Genomic DNA, 22571 nt, shown 5'->3' with positions numbered 1-22571 from the left:
CATTCCTATACAGTAACAATAAAATCTCAGAAAAAGAAATAAAAAATGATTCCTTTTGCAATTGCAACAAAAAGAATAAAATACCTCAGAATAAACTTAACCAAGGATGTGAAAGACTTATATACTGAAAACTATAAGACATTTTTAAAAGAAATTGAAGAAGACACAAATAAATGGAAAGACATACCGTGTTCATGGATTGGAAGAATCAACATAGTTAAAATGGCCATATTACCCAAAGCAATATACAGATTTAATGCAATCCCCATCAAAATCTCTATGGCATTTTTTAAAAGAAATAGGGGGAAAAAAATCATCAGATTTGTATGGAACCACGAAAGACCCTGTATAGCTAAAGCAATCCTAAGAAAAAAGAATAATGCTGGAGGTATCACACTCCCTGACTTCAGCTTGTACTACAGGACTACAATAATCAAAACAGTATAGTATTGACAGAAAAACATACACACACACCAATGGAATAGAATTGAGAACCCAGAAATAAACCCACGTAAATACGGACACATAATTTTAGACAGAGAAGACAAAAAACATACAATGGAGAAAAGACAGCCTCTTCAATAAATGGTGCTGGAAGAATTAGAAAGCCATGTGCAAAAGAATGAAACTGGACTGCCATCTGTCACCATGTACCAAAATTAACTCAAAATGGATCAAAGACCTAAACATAAGACCTGAAACAATAAACTACATAGGAGAAAACATAGGTACCAAACTTATGGACCTTGGTTCAAAGAGTATTTTATGAATTTGACCTCAAAGGCAAGGGAAGCAAAAGCTAAAATAAATGAATGGGACTATATCAAACTAAAAAGCTTCTGCACAGCAAAAGAAACCATCCACAAAATAAAGAGGCAACCAAACCAACCGAATGGGAGAAGATTTTTGTAAACAACGCCTCTGATAAGGCGCTAATACCCAAAATATATAGGGAACTCATACAACTCAACAACAAAAAAAACCCCACAAACAATACAATTAAAAAATGGGCAGAGGACCTGAATAGACATTTCTCCAAAGATAACATACAAATGGCCTATAGACATATGAAAAAATGTTCAACATCACTAATCATCAGAGAAACGCAAATAAAAACCACAATGAGCTATCACCTCACACCAGTTAGAATGGCTGTCATCAACAAGACAAATAGTAACAAGCTTTGGAGAGGCTGTGGGGAAAAAGGAACCCCCATACACTGTTGGTGGGAATGCAGACTGGTGCAGCCGCTATGGAAGGCAGTATGGAGGTTCCTCAAAAAAATTAAGAATAGAATTACCATATGACCCAGCAATCCCTCTCCTGGGTATATACCCAAAAAAATCTGAAAACATTTATCCATAAAGATATATGTGCCCCAATGTTCATTGCAGCTTTATTTACAGTGGCCAAGACATGGAAACAACCAAAGTGTCCTTCAATAGATAATTGGATAAAGAAGTTGTGGTATATATACACAATGGAATAATACTCTGCCATAAGAAAAGATGAACTAGTACCATTTGTGACAACATGTATGGATCTTGAGATTATTATGCTGAGCAAAATACAATAGAGAGAAAAAGTCAAGAACCATATGATTTCACTGATATGTGGGATATAAAACTCAAAACAACAAAAGAATAAGATAATCAAATGAAGAAACAAAACACATAGACACAGATAATAGTTTAGTGGTTACCAGAGGGTAAGTGGGGATGGAGTGGGAGATGAGGGTAAAGGGGATGAGATATATGATGATGGAAGGAGAACTGCCTCTGGGTGGTGAACACACAATGTCATATATAGGTGATTTATTACAGAATTGTACACGTGAAACCTATGTAACTTTACTAACAATTGTCACCCCAATAAACTTAAAAAAAAAGCTGTATTTAAAGTGATTTCAATCAAGTTCCCCCTCATAAGTACAAAAACTCTTTCCATGATTAATTCAAATAGTGCCTCTTTAATTTGTATAACTTTCAAATTTAAACGTGATTTTGAGTTTTCTGAGTGAGGGCCAGAACCCCACCTGGCTGAGGAGACTTAGATTGAACTCATGTTGATGATGATGAGGAGGAGGAGGAGGATGACGATGATTTCACCCATATTAGGTGATCTTTTGTCCCCATGAAGAAATGTTCCTATTTATTTGGGTGTAAACTATTTCAAGTGCTTCTATCCTTCCTCTGCCTGTGCCTTTTCAGAAACTTGGCACATGTTCTATGTAATGAGTATTTTGGAGACACCTGGAAGGGTTGGTGCTCCAAAAGGAACCAAGCCATTAGCTTCAAGGTATTGGCTCACACCGAGAACATACCACGTGGCAGCTTCCACAGCTGTGCTTTCAGGTTTTTCTTTGGCATGGAGCTCAAGGTGCTCAATTTGTGTTAGAAATTTTTGAAGATTTAAAACGTGTCAGAGATTAAGTCATATTTTCCTTGATTATTAAGTTACCCTAAAGAGTATTTATTTGCTCATTATTTTATTCACCAATTGAAGATTCTTAAACCTTTTCTGAGCCCATATTCTAGGCCACTTCCTGTGCTAGGAATTGGAGATGAAAAAGTGAAATATATACTCTTTGACTACAACTCATAATCTAGCTGGAAAGGCAAACAAGTGAGCTGATTATTAGACTATGACACCTTATGTGCCTCCTTAAAGGGTAACACAGAATCAGGGTCATCAGGACTTAGAGGGAAAGAGTTCAGAATAGAAATGAAAAATGAAGGTTAATCTTGGAGAATGAATAGGAGTTAATCTGTAGTGCAGACAGGGAATTGGATGCATGGGGAATCAGAGGATTGGTAATTCTACTGGTGGGTTGAGAGAACATTGTACATTATGGAAACTACAGTATGCTTTTTTTGCTTTTTTTTGGATAATACACTTTAAAAATGAATTGTTCATTTCCATGAGATATTTTTATTTTCAAACACTAAGCAAACTATTAGTGCAGAAAAAAAGGGATATTTGATTTATCTTAATGGAACCTAAACATATTAGAATATAGGAACATAAACTATTTATTACTGGCTAATGCTAGTAGTTCGCTATGCTCTGTCATTGCAAAGAATACTGGAAGGGATGCTTTTTGGAGGTCTTAAGTTTGTTGTCTGCAAATTAAACAATGTAGATTAAGAAAAATTCAAAACTTTCATAACATTGTAGGTCAACTGTCTATGAAACTTTTTTTAAATAGCTTTTTAACGTACTTAAAAATTTTACATACTTAGGTTTCATAACACCTTTGTGATGTAGCCAATGCTATTTACAAATAAGGAATCAGAGAGGCACAGGGAGGATAAATGGTTGATCGATGTCAAATAGTGATACATAATAAACTCAGACATCAAACATAAGTTATCGAGCACTAAATTAGTTACTCCTTTCATCAAGTCAGAGTTTTACATTTAGAAATCCAGCATGTCCCGGTCTTCTGCACTTCCTCTAAATTCCACTTGCAAATTGAACAGGTCTCTCTTCAGTTGATCTCTGTCCTTACAAGCAACTAAAAGATGCAAACTGACATTTTCAGCATTTTGTCCCGAAACATTCTCAACCAGACTTACAAGTTTATTTGGCACAGTTTTTTCAGGTAATAGCTTTGCCAATGCTTTCACCAACAGAACACATGGATGTCTATCATTCGTGTCCAATAGCCATTTTCTTCTGGCTTTGGGGGCTCTATTAACTATGTATCATTCCTCCAAGCTTCACTAACAGTCTCCTTGCTGATTTTCTAGCTCCTGCCCATTACGCAGGTCCCAAATCAATTTCTGTTTCAGTGGCTACATAATACATTACCCCAAAACTTAGCTCAAAAAAGACAACCATTTTTCCACCTGTAATTCTGTAGATTGGCTGGGAGGTTCTCCTGCTTGTCTTGCTTGGGTTTATCCATGTGAGTACATTCGGCTAGAGGGGGAGTCAGTTCTGACTCTACTAGGATGGCTGAAATGTCTGAGTCTCTCTCATACGGTCTTTAAACTTCAAGGAGGCAAGCTTGGACTTCTCAATGACAGGGCAGTGGTCTAGAAGGTGAGCCTTAATGTGTAAGTACTTATCAAACCTCTGCTTGCATCACGTTTGCTGATGTCATCTTGATGAGATTAGCCAATCGACTGGCTAAGTCCTCAGTTGGAAGGCAGTAGAGATTGTGGATGCTGGGAGATGTGACTTACTGTGGGGCATGAGGATAATAATTCGTCATACTTCCTATATCAATAGGCATCTTTTTCTGTTAAGTACTAAGGAGTAGGTCATTTTAAAGAAAGACTCTAGAAAAAGAGTGTCTACAGATAAGACAGTTTTGAGGAATTATAAGGACTTGGCAATAGAATTTAAGGAAAAATTAAGAATGAAGGCAATAAAAAGGTATTGACATGGATTTTCAGGCCTGATGGAAGTTGATGCAAGGATGACATGGGGTTGAGAAGTGAGGCAGAGGGGCACAAAATAGGTATTCGGGGTTTGCGCTTTAGATCCAGGAGGATGAGAAAGATGTGGTTTTATCTGAGCCACTTTATTAGCAGTAATTTTGTTTTTGGGGTAGGCTTTGCTTCAGACAGAAAATTTATTATGGAAATACAGAATTCAGTAATACACTGAAATATATTACTGAAATACATTCCTTAATTTTTAAAAAAATAAAAATCCTAAATAAGGTATCGCAACTAACATTCTTAGATATGCCTGTGTCAGAACAACACTCACTTTTTTTTTCTACGCAAAATTTATCAACACTACCATTGTGCTGGGCACAGAAAAATATGTATGAGCTACGACTCGAAAGAGAATGCACCGATTTCACAAAAAGATATTGAAACAGACTGGGTCAACGACTTTATTCACTTACATACAATTTGCTTATAGTATACATTTAAGGGGCTCCTTTTTACAACCTGAAATATAGGTTAGAGAAATAGTTTAGAAAAACCAGTGTTTTAAAAAATATTTAGACTTTTTTTTTTTTTTTTTTTTTTTTTTTAATTGTGAGCAGTGGGTGTTTAGATCATTGAAACATCTACAGTCTAGACTTCCTATATACCTATAGCTCTCTTAGGCCCCAGAATCTCTTGGTAGTTATTGTAAGAGCCACTCACAGAGAATGCTGTATTGATTTAATTTTGTTTCAGTACAATATCGTGGTGATGGCAACATAAAGTTTGGGCTTGTCAGACTTTGCAGACCAGTGAGACGTCCTGGCTGAGAGAAGAAACGGTGTTGTGTATTTTCAGGAGCACAGGCAAATTTCCTCGCTGAATAATCTGAGTCCTGAAATGTTAGGCCCATATTGAATGTGACAAATACCCACAAAGAAAATTGGAATGATTAATGTGCTATTATCTAAATTATTTATAACATAGAAATTATCAACATATTAATATCTATTTAGCTTAATTAAATTAAATAAACTTTTAATAAGCAAAAATAATTTATTTGGTCAAAAATCCATCTGAATCATTGGCATTATTTGAGCAGGAGATATGTCTATTACATCTTTGCCAGTTTGATTGTATGTAGAAATAAAAGTTTCTAGTATCTTTAAGTTATTTACTGCATTCTACTATTTCCTAATTTGGTGACTTTCGTTTCACATACATAAATTAATTCACCCTCAGATTTTTCAGTTTTAACCTTTTAATTTTAAAAGTTACTAGAAATTAGTATTCTTTCTGAAGTAAATTACGACACTCTTACCAGTATATTTAAATAGAAAATCACCCAAGTAGAGATAATAATATTTGTTCTATTATCCTGTGATTCTATTATAAGATCAAAGAGATAATAGATATGAAATCCTTTTCGAAAGGTGAAAGTTTAGAGTCATTAATTAATCATCGATGACCTAGTTTTTTGTTATTAACACCCATTCATGGATGATGCTGGAGAGTTTTTAATACTGTGGCAGCAATATAACAAATTTACATTTAGCAGAAAACGTGGAGATTTCTAGAGAAGAGTTGACCTCAGATTTTGCTAATAGAAAAGAACCTTGACATTTATCATGTTAACCATTTGCAAATAGAGTGACCTAGAAGTCACCTGACAAGACATAATGCATAATTCTGAAGAGCAAGTTTGAGAGAAGTTGATGTTGCATGAAAAGGAGAACTGGGCCAGCTAGTGCACGTAATTAAGCAGTCAGCATTTATTTCTTAACGTAGTTTGCTAGTTTCTTTATTGAGAATGGAAAAAAAAAAAAAAAGCACGAATTAGGACACGCCAAATGAAATTAAACTTCTACTTAGACGTTAGTGGATTTACACTTCATACAATGTGTTTTCTGTTCCTCATCTGCTCCTTTGTGACTGTATCCAGAATTTTTATATGCCCTGATCTCCAAAGCATCCATTATTATTTAAATAATATTACTACATATATCAGACCTACCAAAAGTTATACAGCATATGATGGTAAACATCGTTATAGATAGCACCCAGCTTAAGAAATTAAGTATTAATAATAAGGTTGAAATTCCTGAGACCCCTCCACTATTGTATGTCCTCAATGTAGGTTTTATCTGAAATGCAATGTTTCTCATTACTATACGTTTCATATTTGTACCACTCATATGTTTATTCTTAAGAGTATATAGTTTATTTTTTAATATTACACAAGCAAATTATCCATCTGCTGTAACTTGGTTTTTTCCTACTCAAGGGTATATTTTGAGATTTATTCTTGTAGTTTTAGATGATAATAATGAATTCAAAAACTGAAAATAATTGTTTTCACTGCTGTGTAGTATTCCAATAAATATACCACAGTGTGTGGTGGCTTGTAGAAAGTTGATTTGGTTGTTCTGGTCGTATAAAAATGATGCCATCAGTATTTCACACGATTGTCTTTTGGCATACATTTCTCAGCATTCCAGGGCATGTGCATAAGAAAGGAATTATTGCTGGTATGTGCTTCTTTAACTCTACAGGATCTTGCCCAATAGTTGTCCAAAGTGGTTGTATCAATTTATATACTTACTATCAATATGTGAGTTCTTGTTTCTATATAATATCAATTCTTGGTATCATCAGACTCTTCACTTTTGCCAATTTGTAGACTCAGTTGACCTTCATGAACGTGTCCCTGATTTTCAGTGTGGTTGAGCATTTTAAAATTTTTGTATCAGCCCCCTGTGTCCCTTTTTAGAGAAATTGTCTGTTCATGTCATTCTTGATTTTATATTGGGTTGTTTTCAACCTATTTGGATTCATAGGGCAGCATGTGAGTGTGCACACATGCAGTCCATACAGTAAGAATATGTACTAGAGAATAACTTTAAACAAAAGGCTGGAGAAATTATTTTTCCCCAATAGCTGTTTGATGTAGTATATTTATCTCTACTCTGGAATTCATTTTTTCATATCTATTGCAGTATGTTTTGCAGGCTTTTTTGTGTGTTATTTTCTAGTTGCTGCCAAAATGTCTGGGTTCAGATGGTAGCTCCACAACACCAGCTGTGTGGAACTGGGAGAGCTCTCTGTATGTCACTTGTTGGGTGGGTTAAATGACTTGATATATATAAAAGCCCTAAGGAGAGTTCCTAGCACATAATCAGACAATGTTTTATTAATTGTTAGTTATTAATTCAAAGAATGATGGCCATGTAGAGATCAATATCACTGTACTTACTTATAAGGCTTTATTTATTTATTTTTTTTAACTGTTCAATTTAAGTGTAGATACTGGTTATGCAATGACTCTGTAACGAGGTTTTCCAGTAGGGAATTACTGCCCGTTCTCAGGAATTGTTTTCACTTTCCCGTTTCTGAATCCTGAGAAATGTTGGTCAGGAAATCAGAAAAATTGGCTCCTTGAACCCGGGTGGTTGGTAGTATTGGCCCTCACTTTGTGGAAACGATTCATTATGGAGAACAGAACAGTTTGTATCTCAGGATTCAGGAACAGGAAAACAAAAAGAAATCCTGAGAATGGGCGGGAATTCTCGCCTGAAAACCCTACAGTGTTAACTCTATTCTTGAAAATTTTTGAAATAAGAACGTATTTTTTGCTTCCTTGAGAAATGATTTTAGGTGTTCTAGTTTGCCTCGGTTTGTTTATTTTCACAACCTAATCTATTAAGGATGTGGCAATTATCTAGTGGCTATAAAAAAAGGCTGGCAACCAAACAGTACTTTAGACTCCAGTAGAAATTTGTGCTTTTGCTTTATGTTTTTGTCATTTGCATTTAATTTAACAATCTTTAAATTGCCAAATCTTCAATGTTCTCTGAGATTTCATGCAAAATTACATGTTTTCTCCAGAACAAGGCATCCATTCACTTAGATATGCTTGAAATGATGGCTTTAAATGATTCATATGTGCCTATTTTCAGTAATCACACGCAGCTGAAATAACTTACAGTGTAAGCACAAGATATATACAATATTAATGTTTTTCTGCAATTAGCTACCGTCTATTCATTTCATTTTTCTCCTGCTTTTTCTTTCATAGAAATTAAATAGTTATTGCAATACTAATCTACACTGAGCTTTTGTGCTTTCTTTCCCAAATACATCCTTTTTAGCTATTCATTTATTGTCTGCTTCTTTTCATCCCTCTGAATAGTTTTGCTCAATCTTCTGTCCTTTACTAATGGAGAATTATTGCTTGGCTAATTATTTTTTCATTTGCTTTTGTTGCATCTGTTCTATGGTATGCTGGGAACAGGGTATGAGTAATTATAGAACCATATTAATAATGGTCAAATATTGATGTTACGTTACTTGCATTATGTTTTCTACTATTGTTTTCATTCTCTGTGGACTACACAGTAAAGTAGAAAGTTGAAACAATTATTCATATAATATATGGGCTTTTTAAAAGCCAGTATATTCTGAGAAAGGAGAATTATGAACTGTATAAAGGAGTTTACTTATATACATTAATCAACTATACCAAATATTCATTCAAATTCTCACTTAATTTTTATTGCATGGAAACCAGATTAATGGTATACTTTTCAATTTACAAAACTAAGGAGAAATGATTTCTCAAAGGCATGTGCATGGCCCAAAGGTGAGCTGAATAAAATCTATACAAAAATAATGGCTTTTCCACATAGAAAAATCCAAGAGAATCGACCCAGAAGCTCATATGAATGATAAGAGAATTCAGTAAGATCACTGGATACAAAAATATTGTTTGAAAGTCAGTAGCCTTTCTAGGCACTAGCAATCCCTAAATTAGAAAGTATAAAGGAAAAAAAATATATGTCTGACAACAGCAGTAATAAAGTCACAAAGATCTAGGGAAAAACTAATAAGTGTGCTAGGTATGAATAAAAGTGTACAACTCTACTGAAAATCAGAAAACAGTTCTGAGCTAACACAGATGGGATAGCAAGTTAATGCTGTAAATGTTAATCTCTGCCAATTAATTTGTATTTCAATCCAATCCTAAACAAAATTTGAAAGATAAAAAGGGTAAATCAATAGGTAGAAAAGCTTTGCAAAAGGACACTAAAAGCAATGGTTATTTCTTCTTCAGAAACAGACCCATGCACAAATAGAAATGTAGCATATAATAAAGGTGACATTTAAAATCAAGTGGAAATTAATAAATTAAAGGGTTTGGAAAATTGAATAGGTGGAAACAAAGTTAGATTTCTACTTTCTATAAAATCCAAATATTAATATTAGGAGAATTTAAAAAAGGATAATTATGAAACCAAACATAAAATAATCTTTTGAAATGCTTAAGATGGGAAATTCTTATTGTGCAAGACACAAAACGTAGGAGTCATCAAGAAAAGATTGATAATTTGGTTTAAAATGTCACTATAAACAAAGTAAAAGACAAAAGAAAGGTGTGAACTTTCCATATGATTAAATATATCAAAACTTAAATGGTAATAGAAAAATATGCAAAGTATAGAAATAAACCATTAAAAGAGGAAAAAGTAAAAACGAATGTTTTTATGAATAATGGTGGAAATCCAAATTTTCCCGTTTACCCATAAGAAGTATAGTACAATGACTAAAAGAACAATCTGTGAATTCAAGCTACCTGAGTTTGACACACACTCCTTTATTTTCTAGCATGATCCTAGAAAATCTCTTGTTTTCAAGTTTTATTCACCTGTAAAATGTGGATAATAGTAGGACCCATCTAGATATAACTAGTTTTAAAAGAGTTAATAAATGAAAAAGCCAAGTGTACAAAATGTAAGCTGTCATTGCTAAAACAACAATGAAATGATATTTTCACATGTTAAATTAGTAAAGTTGAGAAATATCCACTTCTGGTGAAGAACACCAAAAAAATGAGAATTTATCTTATTCTGTCAATGGGAATGTGAATCGGTACATTGTATTCGGGTGATAATTTGATAGTATCATTAACGCTTTATCCAAAACAACATCCAACCAACCAATCCCGCTCTTAATAATCTGTCCTGCAGAGATAGTAGCACAAGTGTAAAAGATGAAAGTATTGATGAGTTTGCTACAGTCTTGTTTGTAGTAACAAAAATTCATGATAATTATAATATCTCAGATAGTAAATGGTAATGAAATAATGATACATCCTGACCAGGGAACACCAGGTAGTAGTTTAAAAGAATGAACTAAGTCTGTACCCACATGGTAATTTCTTTGTCATGTGTCAAAGCAAGTCACAGGACAATTGTCCTATGGTCTCATTAATAAAAAATGTAATGAAAAAGGAAACAAACAAAATAAACTCTAACTAGAACTATGTGGAAACACTATATCAAATGGTTGTTATCAGGGGTTGTCTATGAGAAGAGTAGACGGCGAAGGGAAATTATACGAGGTCGGACAATTAAGTTTGAGAACTCATGCTACAAAAAGTGCTACATACCTCATTGCTGGGTATCACTATGGTAACTTTGGAAGTACTCCCCTTGGGAAGCTATGCACTGACGCCAGCACCTAGTCCACCCTTCAAAGCAATTTCGGAACTCTTTTTCTGGAATGGCCATCAGAGCTGTCGCATTACCCTTGATGTCCTGAATGTCATCAAAATGTCTTCCTTTCAATATTTAGTTTATCTTCAGGTAACGAAAGAAGTCATTGGGGGCCAGATCAGGTGAATAGGGAAGGTGTTCCAATACAGTTATTTGTTTACTGGTTAAAACCTCCCTCACAGACAGTGCCGTGTGAGCTGGTGCAGTCGTGATGCAAGAGCCATGAATTGTTGGTGAAAAGTTCAGGTCGTTCAACTTTTTCACGCAGCTTTTCAGCACTTCCAAATAGTAAACTTGGTTAACTGTTTGTCCAGTTGGTACAAATGCATAATAAATTATGCCTCTATATCAAAAAAGTTTAGCAACATCGCTGTAACAAGTTCACAAACTTAATTGTCACACCTTGTAGCCTTTTAATGACTACGCTTGTTTAAATTTGTATTAGACTTTATTCCGGTTATTTTTTAGTGATAAACATTTTATTTATGTTAAGATAAATGCCAGGGCCAAAAAGTAAGTTACTTATCCTTTCTTGAGGGAAGTCTTTTCACATCATTAACATTATCCCTGCTCCTCTTATTGAAGGGGGTGTGACAATGAGCAGACAAGCCCTTTGGACAACTTTAGAGCAAAGTGCCACGCTCCATTACCAAACATTAGCTGATAACTTTACCAGGAACCAGGCATCAAGTGTGAGTGAGTCCCTCATGTGCAACTTAATCCCTCTAGTTATTCAGCAATTTAAGGATGTATGCTAATGATTCAGTGCAATTCTTAGTATATTTGCATAATTGTGTGTTGTAATATTGAATGTTTTTCCTATTTTAACAAACTTCTATGAGTTAACATGTAAGTCCTGAGGCCTGTAAGTAGAAATCCTCTCACTTACCATCCTTTGGGATAAGCAAGTCCTGTGATAGCTTCAGACACAGCCATTCACAGGGAAGAAGGTTAGCAGATCTAACCAGAAAGCTTCCAGACAAGCAAGGCAATCCAGCTGTCTTTTTTTTTTTTTTTTTTTTTTTTTTGCATGTGACTTAAGAAATATATTTTAAATAAAAATCTTCCAGATATTTTTTAATGTTAAAATTATTTTTTGAAGTAGCTTTCATTACAAAAGCTAAAATGTTTATTTGTGCTGAAATAGCATCAGATCCGTATTTGGTAGAAACACAGTTCTTCAATTTTGTACATCCTAATTACAATCAGATAAAAGATTAGACATTTCTTTAGGCATCGAGACTAACAGTAGCTGTGAAGTTGAGGATATCCCTGGTAGGCTGAAGGTGGAGATAAAGATGAAGTAGAAAAGTAAAATAAATGAAGGAGGAAATAGGACGAGTGGGAATGAGAAGAAATAGAAAAAGAACAAAAAAGCAAGCAAGACTACTAAAACATGAAGAGAATGGTAGAATTTACTTTGTGAAAATTTACTGTCTCTTACAAACTCATTTTACATGAGTAAGAATATGATGAATAATGAATATTCACTACCTGACATTTTGTATAATTTCTATCTTTGCTATTTGGCCACACAGGCCCAAGTTTGAGCTCCATGGGACCTCTGAGGGCACTGAGACATTTGAAAACTGCAGTTTGCCAGAAGCACACAGTTGGCTGGTGTCATAACCAGGATTAGACACCAGGCCTCCAGACATTCAGCTGGGCGCTCTTTATCCACAACATTCAAATCACATCAGGGAATGCAGTGCCCAGAACTCACACAGAGCATGCAAGTCAAGCAAGAATTTGCAGAGGGTAGAACTATGTGTATTCATGAGGAAGAAATACATGTCCAAGGGATGAAGAATGGGACTATCTTTTGTGAATAGCATCTTGTATAAACGGAGGTAATTCTCTTTCATTTATGTGTCCAGAACCCATCATTAAAATTCACATGAGAGTTATTGCCCATTACTGCCAGTCCTACTATTGCCGGCTCTCCCAGATGATGAATGAAGCCAGAATAAATGTTATAGATTTTTTTAAAGCTGCATATAATATGGGCAACAGCAATAAACTTAAGACATTTCACCTCACTCAGCAAACATAACGCGAAGGTCAGGAAGGATAAATGTTTGTTAGAGGGAAAGAAAAATATATTACTACAACTTCATAGTCTTCTACTGAGTGATGACGCATCACATTTAATATTTGTATGAAAAATGGGATCAAAATTTATGCAAAGGAGAAGTAATTTATCATAGTAAAGATTTGTGGCACGGCTATAGGCAAAATCATCAGTGAGGCAATTTATAGAGAATGTCATTGTGGTGAATGTTTATTATTCTTCACATTTTTTTTTGAATCATTTAGTGTTTCATTCAATAGCTATAAACTGAGTGTCTATGTTATGAACTGTGCTGGGCTCTGAGGAACAGAAGTGGACAGAGCAAAGGTAGGGTAGGCTCCCGAGTGGGAAACCCTTCCTGTCAATTGATAGGAAAAGAAGGTGCCCCTGTAAATATGAGAAATTTAAAATAATCCCATTAATGGAAAGTAGATAGTTTTACTCCATTTCATTATGAGAACAGCATATTGTAGTTACCTAAATATCACAAGAATAAAAGAATTACAGTTCCATTTTTAGCATTCTCCCAAGTTTTCATATGGAAACCAAATGTTACATGTACCACATGTTACAACAATTACATTTTTAGGGGAATAAATGTTGCTTATAAATTTTCAGGCTGAACTATTCCATTGAATTAGAGAAATAAGACATCTGAGATGGTGAGAATACCTGAGGAGATTTTCAAGTACAAAATGTGTTATGGGACATATGTCCAGGACAAAGAAGTTCATTTAGGTTTCCAACTGTATCTTGCTCTGTGTATTGTTTTAGCTCAGTAACCAGGACCTCTCCTGGTACAATTTCTGCCCATATAAATAAAATACATTTTGAAAGCTTAAAAATAATAAAATTTCACAAACATTCCAAAGACTGTCTCCTTGTAGTAATGACTGTGGTTTTTTTCTTCCCTATTGTGAGAACAGATAGACTAAATTTCACAGGTAATGTTCAACTAACGCTAGGTATTTTGCTATGATAGTGAAGGAAGAAAATACTATTGTGACATGATTGCAGAAATACTCCAGTATCAGAAAAAAGAAAATTTTATCACAAGAACCTGCTTCATATCTTTGTTATCCAATTGGTTCACATAATGTATTCATTCAACAAATATTTAATAATACTCGTATACTTCTGAAGAAATCCTGAATTGGGTATTGAAGAGAATACAAAAATTATCATCGTTGGATTTGTTGTCATTAACACATCTATTTAATGATTTATATTTTCCCTAGTACTTTTCTATATATTTTCTAATGTAAACTTGCAGTATGCCTCTCAGGTAGGCAGGATAGTAATAAACGACATTCGATAGATTAGCAAACTGAGGCTCAGGTTTAATGACTCTTCTACCAAGTGACCAGGGAAGGATAGAGCCGAGCTTCCAATTCAGGTGTTCTTATGCTCTTCTCACACTGACTCCTGCTCTCAAGGAGGTCACAGCCCTCGACACACACACATGCACACACACACACTCAAACATATTGTACTTCAGGCCATGAGAGAGGTAAAGACAGAGTGCTTACGGGGTTCGTAATCAGGGAAATCATATTCAGTTGATAGTGAGCAGGACACCCTTCATGGAAGAATTGGTATTTTATTACTTGACATTTATCAAGTGTCTGCGGTGTGCCAAGTATGTGATAGGTTATGCATTTAGAGATAAACAGTACTTCATTCTCTGCATTCAATTAGCTCAGAGAGGGCAAAGCTAGACATAACTCAGGCTAATATGCAGACATGCAGATTGCTTTAGAATCACATATAGGAGAGGTACGTAACTCAGACCACAGTGAGTAGCTAATATCTGAGCACTGTAATGTATATTATTCTCTGAACAATGGGAAGACATTGACAATTTTAACCAGGAAGGTTATATCTGCCATGATAAGAAAGAGATTTATTATAAAGAGGTTTATTTGGGAGGCTGTTGCAGCAATCTAGTCAATAAATATTTAAGGACCGTATTAAGGCAATGTCAGCAGAGCTGGAGAGAACAGATTTGAGAGGTCAAATGGGCCATACTGGGTGACAATTTGTATGCTGGCGAAAAAGAAAGGGAAGAAGTCAGCAGTGATTCTCACATTCTGAAAAGATGGGTTTAATTTTACCATATGAACACTTGTCTCACAGAATTGGTGAATTTTAAAAAAGATGAGTAAAATCCTGATGCATGATTAATAAATAGTTAATATCAAGATTGATTAGAACACGGAATATAAGCAGGGAGGCCATGAGCAACTTCAATGGGGCTTACTAGTTGCCAGCACTGTTTCAGCTTATAGCGAAATAGGTACGTGGTATTATTATCCTCTTTACACATGACTAAGCTGAGACAGAGTAACATAAAGTAACTTGCCCAACCAATTCCAAATAAATAATAATAAAGCCAGGATTCAATCCCAGGTTGTTCTCACGTTTAGCTTTTACAACTGCTGCATCTGAGGTCAGAACCCCAAGATTATTGGATACAAACTAATAATTTTTCAGTGGTATTTAATAGTTGATATTAAAGATATAGGCTTTTAGACAATGTAAAACAGTGGTATTTTATGTATTTTTTTATTCTAGAAAACTCATACTTTAGGTCTTAAAAGAATTAAACATTTTAATTAAAAATTGTGCTAGCAAGGAAATTATATGAAATAATCATGAAAATAAATGATTTTAAAAAATCATGAGTGGTATATTTACAGTATATATTTGTAGTATATATACACAGAATATAGAGTATATTTGCTGCATAATTACATACAGTATATTTATGGTATATTTTCTCAGTAAAGAAACAAAGGGAAACAACTGAAGTGATGGTTAGGTTTGGGAAACATTTGCCCAAAATTTGAATTTGACCTTGTGAAATGGGATGCAATATCAAGGATGGAGTGTAAAAAAAGAAGAAAAACAATTGGAAGACAGATCTTTGGAGAATGCCTTTTCAGTGGTATGCTTTGGGAAGACTATTGATATAACAAGAGTATGAACTGAAGGAGGGGGAGAGAGGAGGGGGGGGATAGTTGAGCTAAGCAGAACCGAGGCGACAGTAAGCAAAGGTGCAGATACAAGCAACACATAGAGGAAAAACAGGGTTGCTAGAGGGGCCGGGGGGTGGGGATAAGGGGAAGGTGAGAGGTTTAGAAAATAGTCGGTAACCACAAGATGGCCATGGGGTATTGAAAATTAATTTGGGGAACGTAATCAATAATGTAAAGATGTTGTAGGGTATCCGATGGACACGTGTCCCATTTGGGAGACCACCTCAGGGATGATGTAGATGCCTGATCTCTGCACTGTACACCTGAAGCTGAACAATACTGAATGCCAACTATAATTTTATATAAATATACATATATATATGTATATTTATATATTTGTATGTATATTGTTACAGGAAGCGGAGTACAGCATTATGAATAGAAACAGTGGAAATGTATTGGCTCTGTGCGATGTCAGAGGGATAGTGGATGGGGGGAGGGGGGTTCACACAGTGTGAGGGATATAAATGATAAACGTCTAAGTTTTGCTTTGTCTTGTGCACCTGAAACTGATAAAATTAAAAAAAAAAAATAATGTTATGCAAGCTTCATATAAGTAGGGACCTCACCTGTCACGCTTAATGATGTCTCCTCAATACCTAGAATAGTACGTAGTAAATTCCCCAAAATACTTAGTTAATGTGGAATGAATGAAGTAGAATAAAGTGGAGAGGGTTATAGATAGCATGAACAAGACAAGGAAGAGTAATGAATTAATTATTCTGAAAAAATACGGAAAATCAATGATTGCAAGAGTTATGCCATGAGAAAAAGGAAACGCAAATCAACACAAAGACAGGCCTCGTAGGATAAGATTTTCAGAGTTTTTCTCCTTGTTTTTATGGAATTAGTTGGAATGATATGAAATTAGTTGTTTTCCAATGGGTGACACTGGAGGGTAAGAGACTGGATCTATCAACTCCAGCTAAGAATTGACTATGTCTATCCCGTTTGTTGTGGCACTTTCTAAACCTAACACTATGCTTGTACCATCGTATATTTGCAATACATATTTCTTAAGTAAAAATAGGTAAGTGGAGGCAATGAGGTGATGATGAATTTTGGGAAACGTGCATGAAAAGTTGAATTTGACCATGTTAAAAGGGATGAGACCACTAAGAGATAGAATGTAAATAAGAGAAGCTAAAACAATTGTAAAACAAATTCTTGGAGAATGTCTTTTTAGTTTAACATATAAATAATAATAATAATAATAATATGAAAAGTGATTAGAGGGAAAAGTACCAGAATGATACGATTTTACTTGTCAGCAATGCAGAGAAAGAATTGAAAAAGAGAAAAACTAGTATCGAGAGAGAGAGACACAGAGAGAGAGAGAGAGAGAGAATTTCACAGAGCACGTTTTTTATTAATAAATTCAGAGAAGCAAGGAAAGTTGGATCTGATTTAAAAAAAAAAAAAATATATATATATATATATATATATATATATATATATATATATATATATATATATATATATATCACTGGATAGTGACCAGTAGGTTGTTACTGACAAATGACAGGTAAATTTCAATAGCAAAATCAAAGTCAAAGTTTACAAGGGGTTAATGTCAGAAGAAGTGTAACGATGAAAGGGAGAGATTTCCTCTGGTGTTCATATTTTGAAGTCAGGATTGCTTGGTGAGGCAGCTTTCACCAGACTGTACAAGCTGCAACAGAGCTATCTCCATTCCTGCTTATGAAGCATCCTGTGCTGTTTCATTGAAGTGAATGGCAATTTATAGTATAAAAAAATGTGAAACAAAAATAAATCATGCTCTGTTCTTCTTTGGCCTTTCTACTAAATAACCATGCAAGGTTCTCCAGACTGTACCGAGCATGGTCCATTAGCAGCACCAATGAGCAGAATGATCCAAAAGGCAAAGATGTGTGTTGGATGCACCATCAGCATTGTTATTGGCTGATATCATCTGGGCTTATAATAAAAAGTGGAATATTCAGCAAGTTACTTACTCCCCAGAGATTATCATTTCTGCTGTTTGACCTCAAGTGTCTTTTAAAAGGACTCCTCTTTACTGAATTTCTCAAAGTTGATATTAAAGTAGAACTCAGTGAGAGCATCTTTATTTATCACTTTGCAATCGGTTTTGAATCTTAAGACATAACAGTAATTCTAATACTAATCAGCATAATCCTTCAGAAATTTGTAAGTGTCTCATAGGGTAATTATATGGATCAGGAAGCTAAAGGGCAAACTGAGAGCTTTTCTGCTCCTTCCTCTGCTTTCTGAATGATGTAGGGAAAGAATGACTATATATAGGGTACCAGTGTTGTCTAACTCATTTTAGAAAGTTGTCTTTGGAATTATATCCAGAGCTCGTGACTCATTATTTGGATATTCTCAGTGATAGTAAATTTTCTTCCTTTGAGGATGGGTCTAAGTTAGGGAAATGGCTTTACATTTTGGAGGCATGGCTGGGAATCAGGTAGAGATCAAAATGAGTACTTTCATTTCTAATCAAAGCAAAAGTAATTTCAAAGTAGTGCAACTAATGTCCTTGTGTGTTGTATCAATAGCATCATGTATCTGTGTTATATTGGGTAGAACGTCAGCATTAGAATGCAAAACACTCTTGGCTATTTTGGAGATGGAGTATTAGAAGTATGACACTAAGTGTTTCATTTTGAGATGGTCACTCAAACTGCATAAGCAAAATACTTTAGCTCAAGTCAGCATTCTGATTGATTCTTGGTTGTAAATCACAATGACATTCTTATCATGTTGGGTACAGTGACTGACTTAAGGTAAAGAGAGGGACATGAACGATTTTCACCAAATGGCTAGTAATTATATATGGCTAGTGTTATAAAGGGACATTGTGAGAGAAATATCTAGAAAAATACAGACAAATAGACAACTGAATATGTGCCATCAAGAGATAAGGGTGTTGAAAGAGACCAGGGATAGTCAGGAGAGAAAGGCAATTGTTATAAAATTATGTTTATTGGCGAATTAGCTCAATTGCCTGAAAAAAAAAGAGGGGAAGGGCCTTCTGGGTTAGGTGAATTGTGATTTCTTATGAAGTTTTGTACAGCTGGTGCCTGCTGTTGGGCCAAAATCAAGTGTTTCCAGATGGCCATAATAACAAAGAGGCCCCATGACAACTCACTCCAGAGTCTAAAACAAATGGAAAATGAAAGGTATGGCTCCTTACTAAGATTGCCTATGCATTCAACAGTGACCTCCTTTATCGAGCCTTGTTTTCACACTGTGGCTGCTGTTCCTATCACAGAAGCTATTTCACTTAAGATGAGAGGAGGTCTCATTAATAAATCATGATGCCTGATATTTCTATACTATTTAGATGGCATACCAATACTGAAGGAAATGAAATAAAATAGACTCAAAGAGAATTTTATAGCAATTTCGCACATTTCACATGTCACATGGAATCATCAATTTCTGAAAAAACATAAAATTTAAGATATACACATCAGTGCACATAGATCCATGTATAAGATAAGAAATCATCACAGATTTTGCTTAGAAGCATTTTAACAATGAAAGGACTTTCTCATGTATATGAAAAATGAGCATATTCAAATGCATAAAAGGTTATTTTCAATTTCTGTACTCAGGGAAAGACAAAAATATAAACATGAATAAAAGGTAGGGATCTCATCTTTATGTTAAAGTATGAAATAAATGTAAGGAGATATATTCAGTTGTTTTCTGAGATATATTAGACTGTTCTACAGAAGATTTGTAATAAAGGAGAAGACATCAGTTGATACATCACAGAGATGTAATCAAGAAATCCCAGAAAATGTATATTAGAAAGACAGAAGTAAATTGAAGATTAGTAAATATTTAAAGGAAAATGGGAATATTTGATAAATAAGGACCACTCAAAGAAATAGCCAATCTTGCTTTCCTTTCATTTCATGTCATACAATAGTCACTAAAAACAATTGCCTATTACTTATTGATTGTCTGGAGTTGGTTATTAGAATCTGTATATATTTTAGCAGTGCTCTTACTCATGGAACCTATTTTTCATGGCCTATCTATTTTTGTGAAGGAAATAAAAAGAAATAAGATAGTATTGATCTTGTCCTTTATGTGGGGTTGATTAATTTAAAAGGATGTTTGATATTATGGTCTGGGTTTTTAGATTATGTTTCTGGAGAGCTTATTTCCATTCCTAGATTGAAAATATCCCATGATATTAAAAAAAAAAAAAAATACCAGCTATTCCTTCATGCAAAGTCACGTGGTTGACCTCAATTGTGGTCTTAAGGTCCATGGCATAGGTGGTTCCTATAGCGTATTACAAGGGATCAGTCTTGGGCAAAGTACCCCTTACTTCTCAGAAAGATATGATCAAATTAGTGCTTCAAAAAGTTATTCTCACTATATGGTGGAAAATAGAATGGGAGGAGCATAATTGGATGAAGGAGGAAAGCTGGGTAGGTATTCAATAACCCGAGTAAGAAGAGTAGTATTATCCATTAGTTAAGAACATGGACTCCAAATCCACATTGCTTAGGTTTGAGCACAACATCGCTCACTTACTAGCTGTGTGACCGTGGGTAAATCGCTTAATCTCCCTATGTGTCAATTTTCTCATCAGTAATTGGGCAATAATAATAGTTCATCCTCAAGGGCTTCATCAGAAATTAATAAGTTAGTGTACCAGAGAACATGCCAGGCACAGGGCAAGCACAATGCAAGTACATGCTCTAGTGAACTAGGATGATTAGAATTGGCCACATTTTAGTATCTTTAGGTGTTAGAACAAGCAATACTAAGTCATGGTCTGAGTGTTGGGAAGTGGGTGAGCGAAGGAAGTGTCATATGCCATTCACTGACCTATAAATATTGTTAGAGGATAAGGGATTGTGGGGACAAAAGGAATTTTCAAATCAAATACTATTTTTTAAAGGATGATGGTCCTAAGCCAAAATATATTGATAATATTCACTGTTGTATATGGAATAGAATGTATGTTGTATATGGAGTAGTCTATGGGAAAGATTAAAATTAGGAGTACTGAACTTCACTGAGTTACAAATTGATTGAGTGACACAATGTGAGAGAGGCCTCCGTCAGGTGATATGTCTCTTTATGTGTGATGTGAGTCTTGCATCCATCTTCTCTTAAAGAAGTTTTGGTTACCAGTAGAACTCTTCATAAGCACACGGACCTTCTAGTATAAAAGCCTAATTAGCACAATAAAGCCTTCTAAAAAATGTGTATAAATCCCAGGTAAGTGCAGTTTGCTCTTATAACTAATGATTTTTACTTGCACTACTTTTTTTTTTTTTTTAACTGGGACTGTCTGAAAATGTTTACAGTTACATAGTTTGTTAAACAATAATGTCAGTATTTTTATATGTAGAATTAGTATTTTAATGCTTTATAATACTTTGAATTCCTCAAATAGAGTGCTAAGTAAATAAGTTCTCATACATTTCATGGATCATTGATATAAACTCTGTATTGCTTTTGATTTGTTGATGATTTTGTATTTTATATAAAAGGACATTAACTTTCAAGCAAATCCATGTGACAGTCTGCCAATTTCAATGCTTTCTGCTTTCTGCTTCCCCTATTTTTCTAGTTTGTTCCCAGTTTTCAAGAGGAGTCTATGCTATTTTTGGATTTTATGACAAGAAGTCTGTAAATACCATCACATCGTTTTGTGGAACACTCCATGTCTCCTTCATTACTCCCAGCTTTCCAACAGATGGCACACATCCGTTTGTCATTCAGATGAGACCTGACCTCAAAGGAGCACTTCTTAGTTTGATTGAATACTATCAATGGGACAAGTTTGCATACCTCTATGACAGCGACAGAGGTAAGTGAAATATCCCTATGTCTTAATAATGTGTCTAATTTAATGCTCACATTTGACACTTATATGTGATTTGACATGTATATGTGGTGTTGAAGATCTACACAGGTATATTCAAGTTCAAAGGTTATGTGGTTTAATATTGCTGTGTAAATGAAAACTGCAATTCAAAACATGGGGAACATATTTAGAGTAAAACAGAAAAAAAATGTGTCAATGCACAATTTACAGATATAGACTGTGTTGGACCAATGCCCAAATGTTCAGTTGTAATGTAATAGGTACCTTCTGGCATCAGCAGCTAAGACCCTATAATGATATTATTATTTCAAGGTCAGTAAAGCAGCTTCCTTGAAAATTGGTTTAAGTAAAATTTGAATTAATACATAAACAAGAGCTTCTACAGAAATTTATAATTACTTATTTTCACATGCAAAAAAATTATCAGGCAGTTGTAATCATGATTAACCTTACTTCAAAATGAGATCACTGACTCTCAGAGAAGGACTTGCACATAATTCACCCATGTGTGGTCCAGCTGAACACAGGTCTTCTGGTATCAGACCCATGCTTTGTTCACAATTCTATGTAATTGTTTATGATAGTTTTTTATTAGTGTGCCAAGTGGATAGTCTTGGCTCATTATACTAAATCTTGTTTTTTGGTGGGGTTCGGGAGGGAATGGTACATACTTGTGTT

General features: G+C 34.7%; 1 protein-coding gene across 7 annotated transcripts in view; it reads left to right on the top strand.

The window, feature by feature from the left end:
- The window catches only part of GRIA2 (glutamate ionotropic receptor AMPA type subunit 2), a 121944-nt gene that overhangs the window by 43773 nt on the left and 55600 nt on the right, over positions 1-22571 (top strand). For all 7 annotated transcript variants that reach the window (XR_012498169.2, XM_019733153.3, XM_019733150.3 and 4 more), the window contains exon 3: positions 21636-21875. Coding sequence is in view for 6 of the 7 variants with exons in the window: in XM_019733153.3 (XP_019588712.1) it covers positions 21636-21875 (240 nt within the window). In the remaining variant the exon portion in view is untranslated. The remainder of the gene's footprint in view (positions 1-21635; positions 21876-22571) is intronic.

This window comes from Rhinolophus sinicus, chromosome 15 (assembly GCF_057876585.1).
Source record: "Rhinolophus sinicus isolate RSI-liver-muscle chromosome 15, RSI-T2T, whole genome shotgun sequence".
Classification (NCBI taxonomy): domain Eukaryota; kingdom Metazoa; phylum Chordata; class Mammalia; order Chiroptera; family Rhinolophidae; genus Rhinolophus; species Rhinolophus sinicus.
This window is presented reverse-complemented; position numbering and strand designations above follow the sequence as displayed.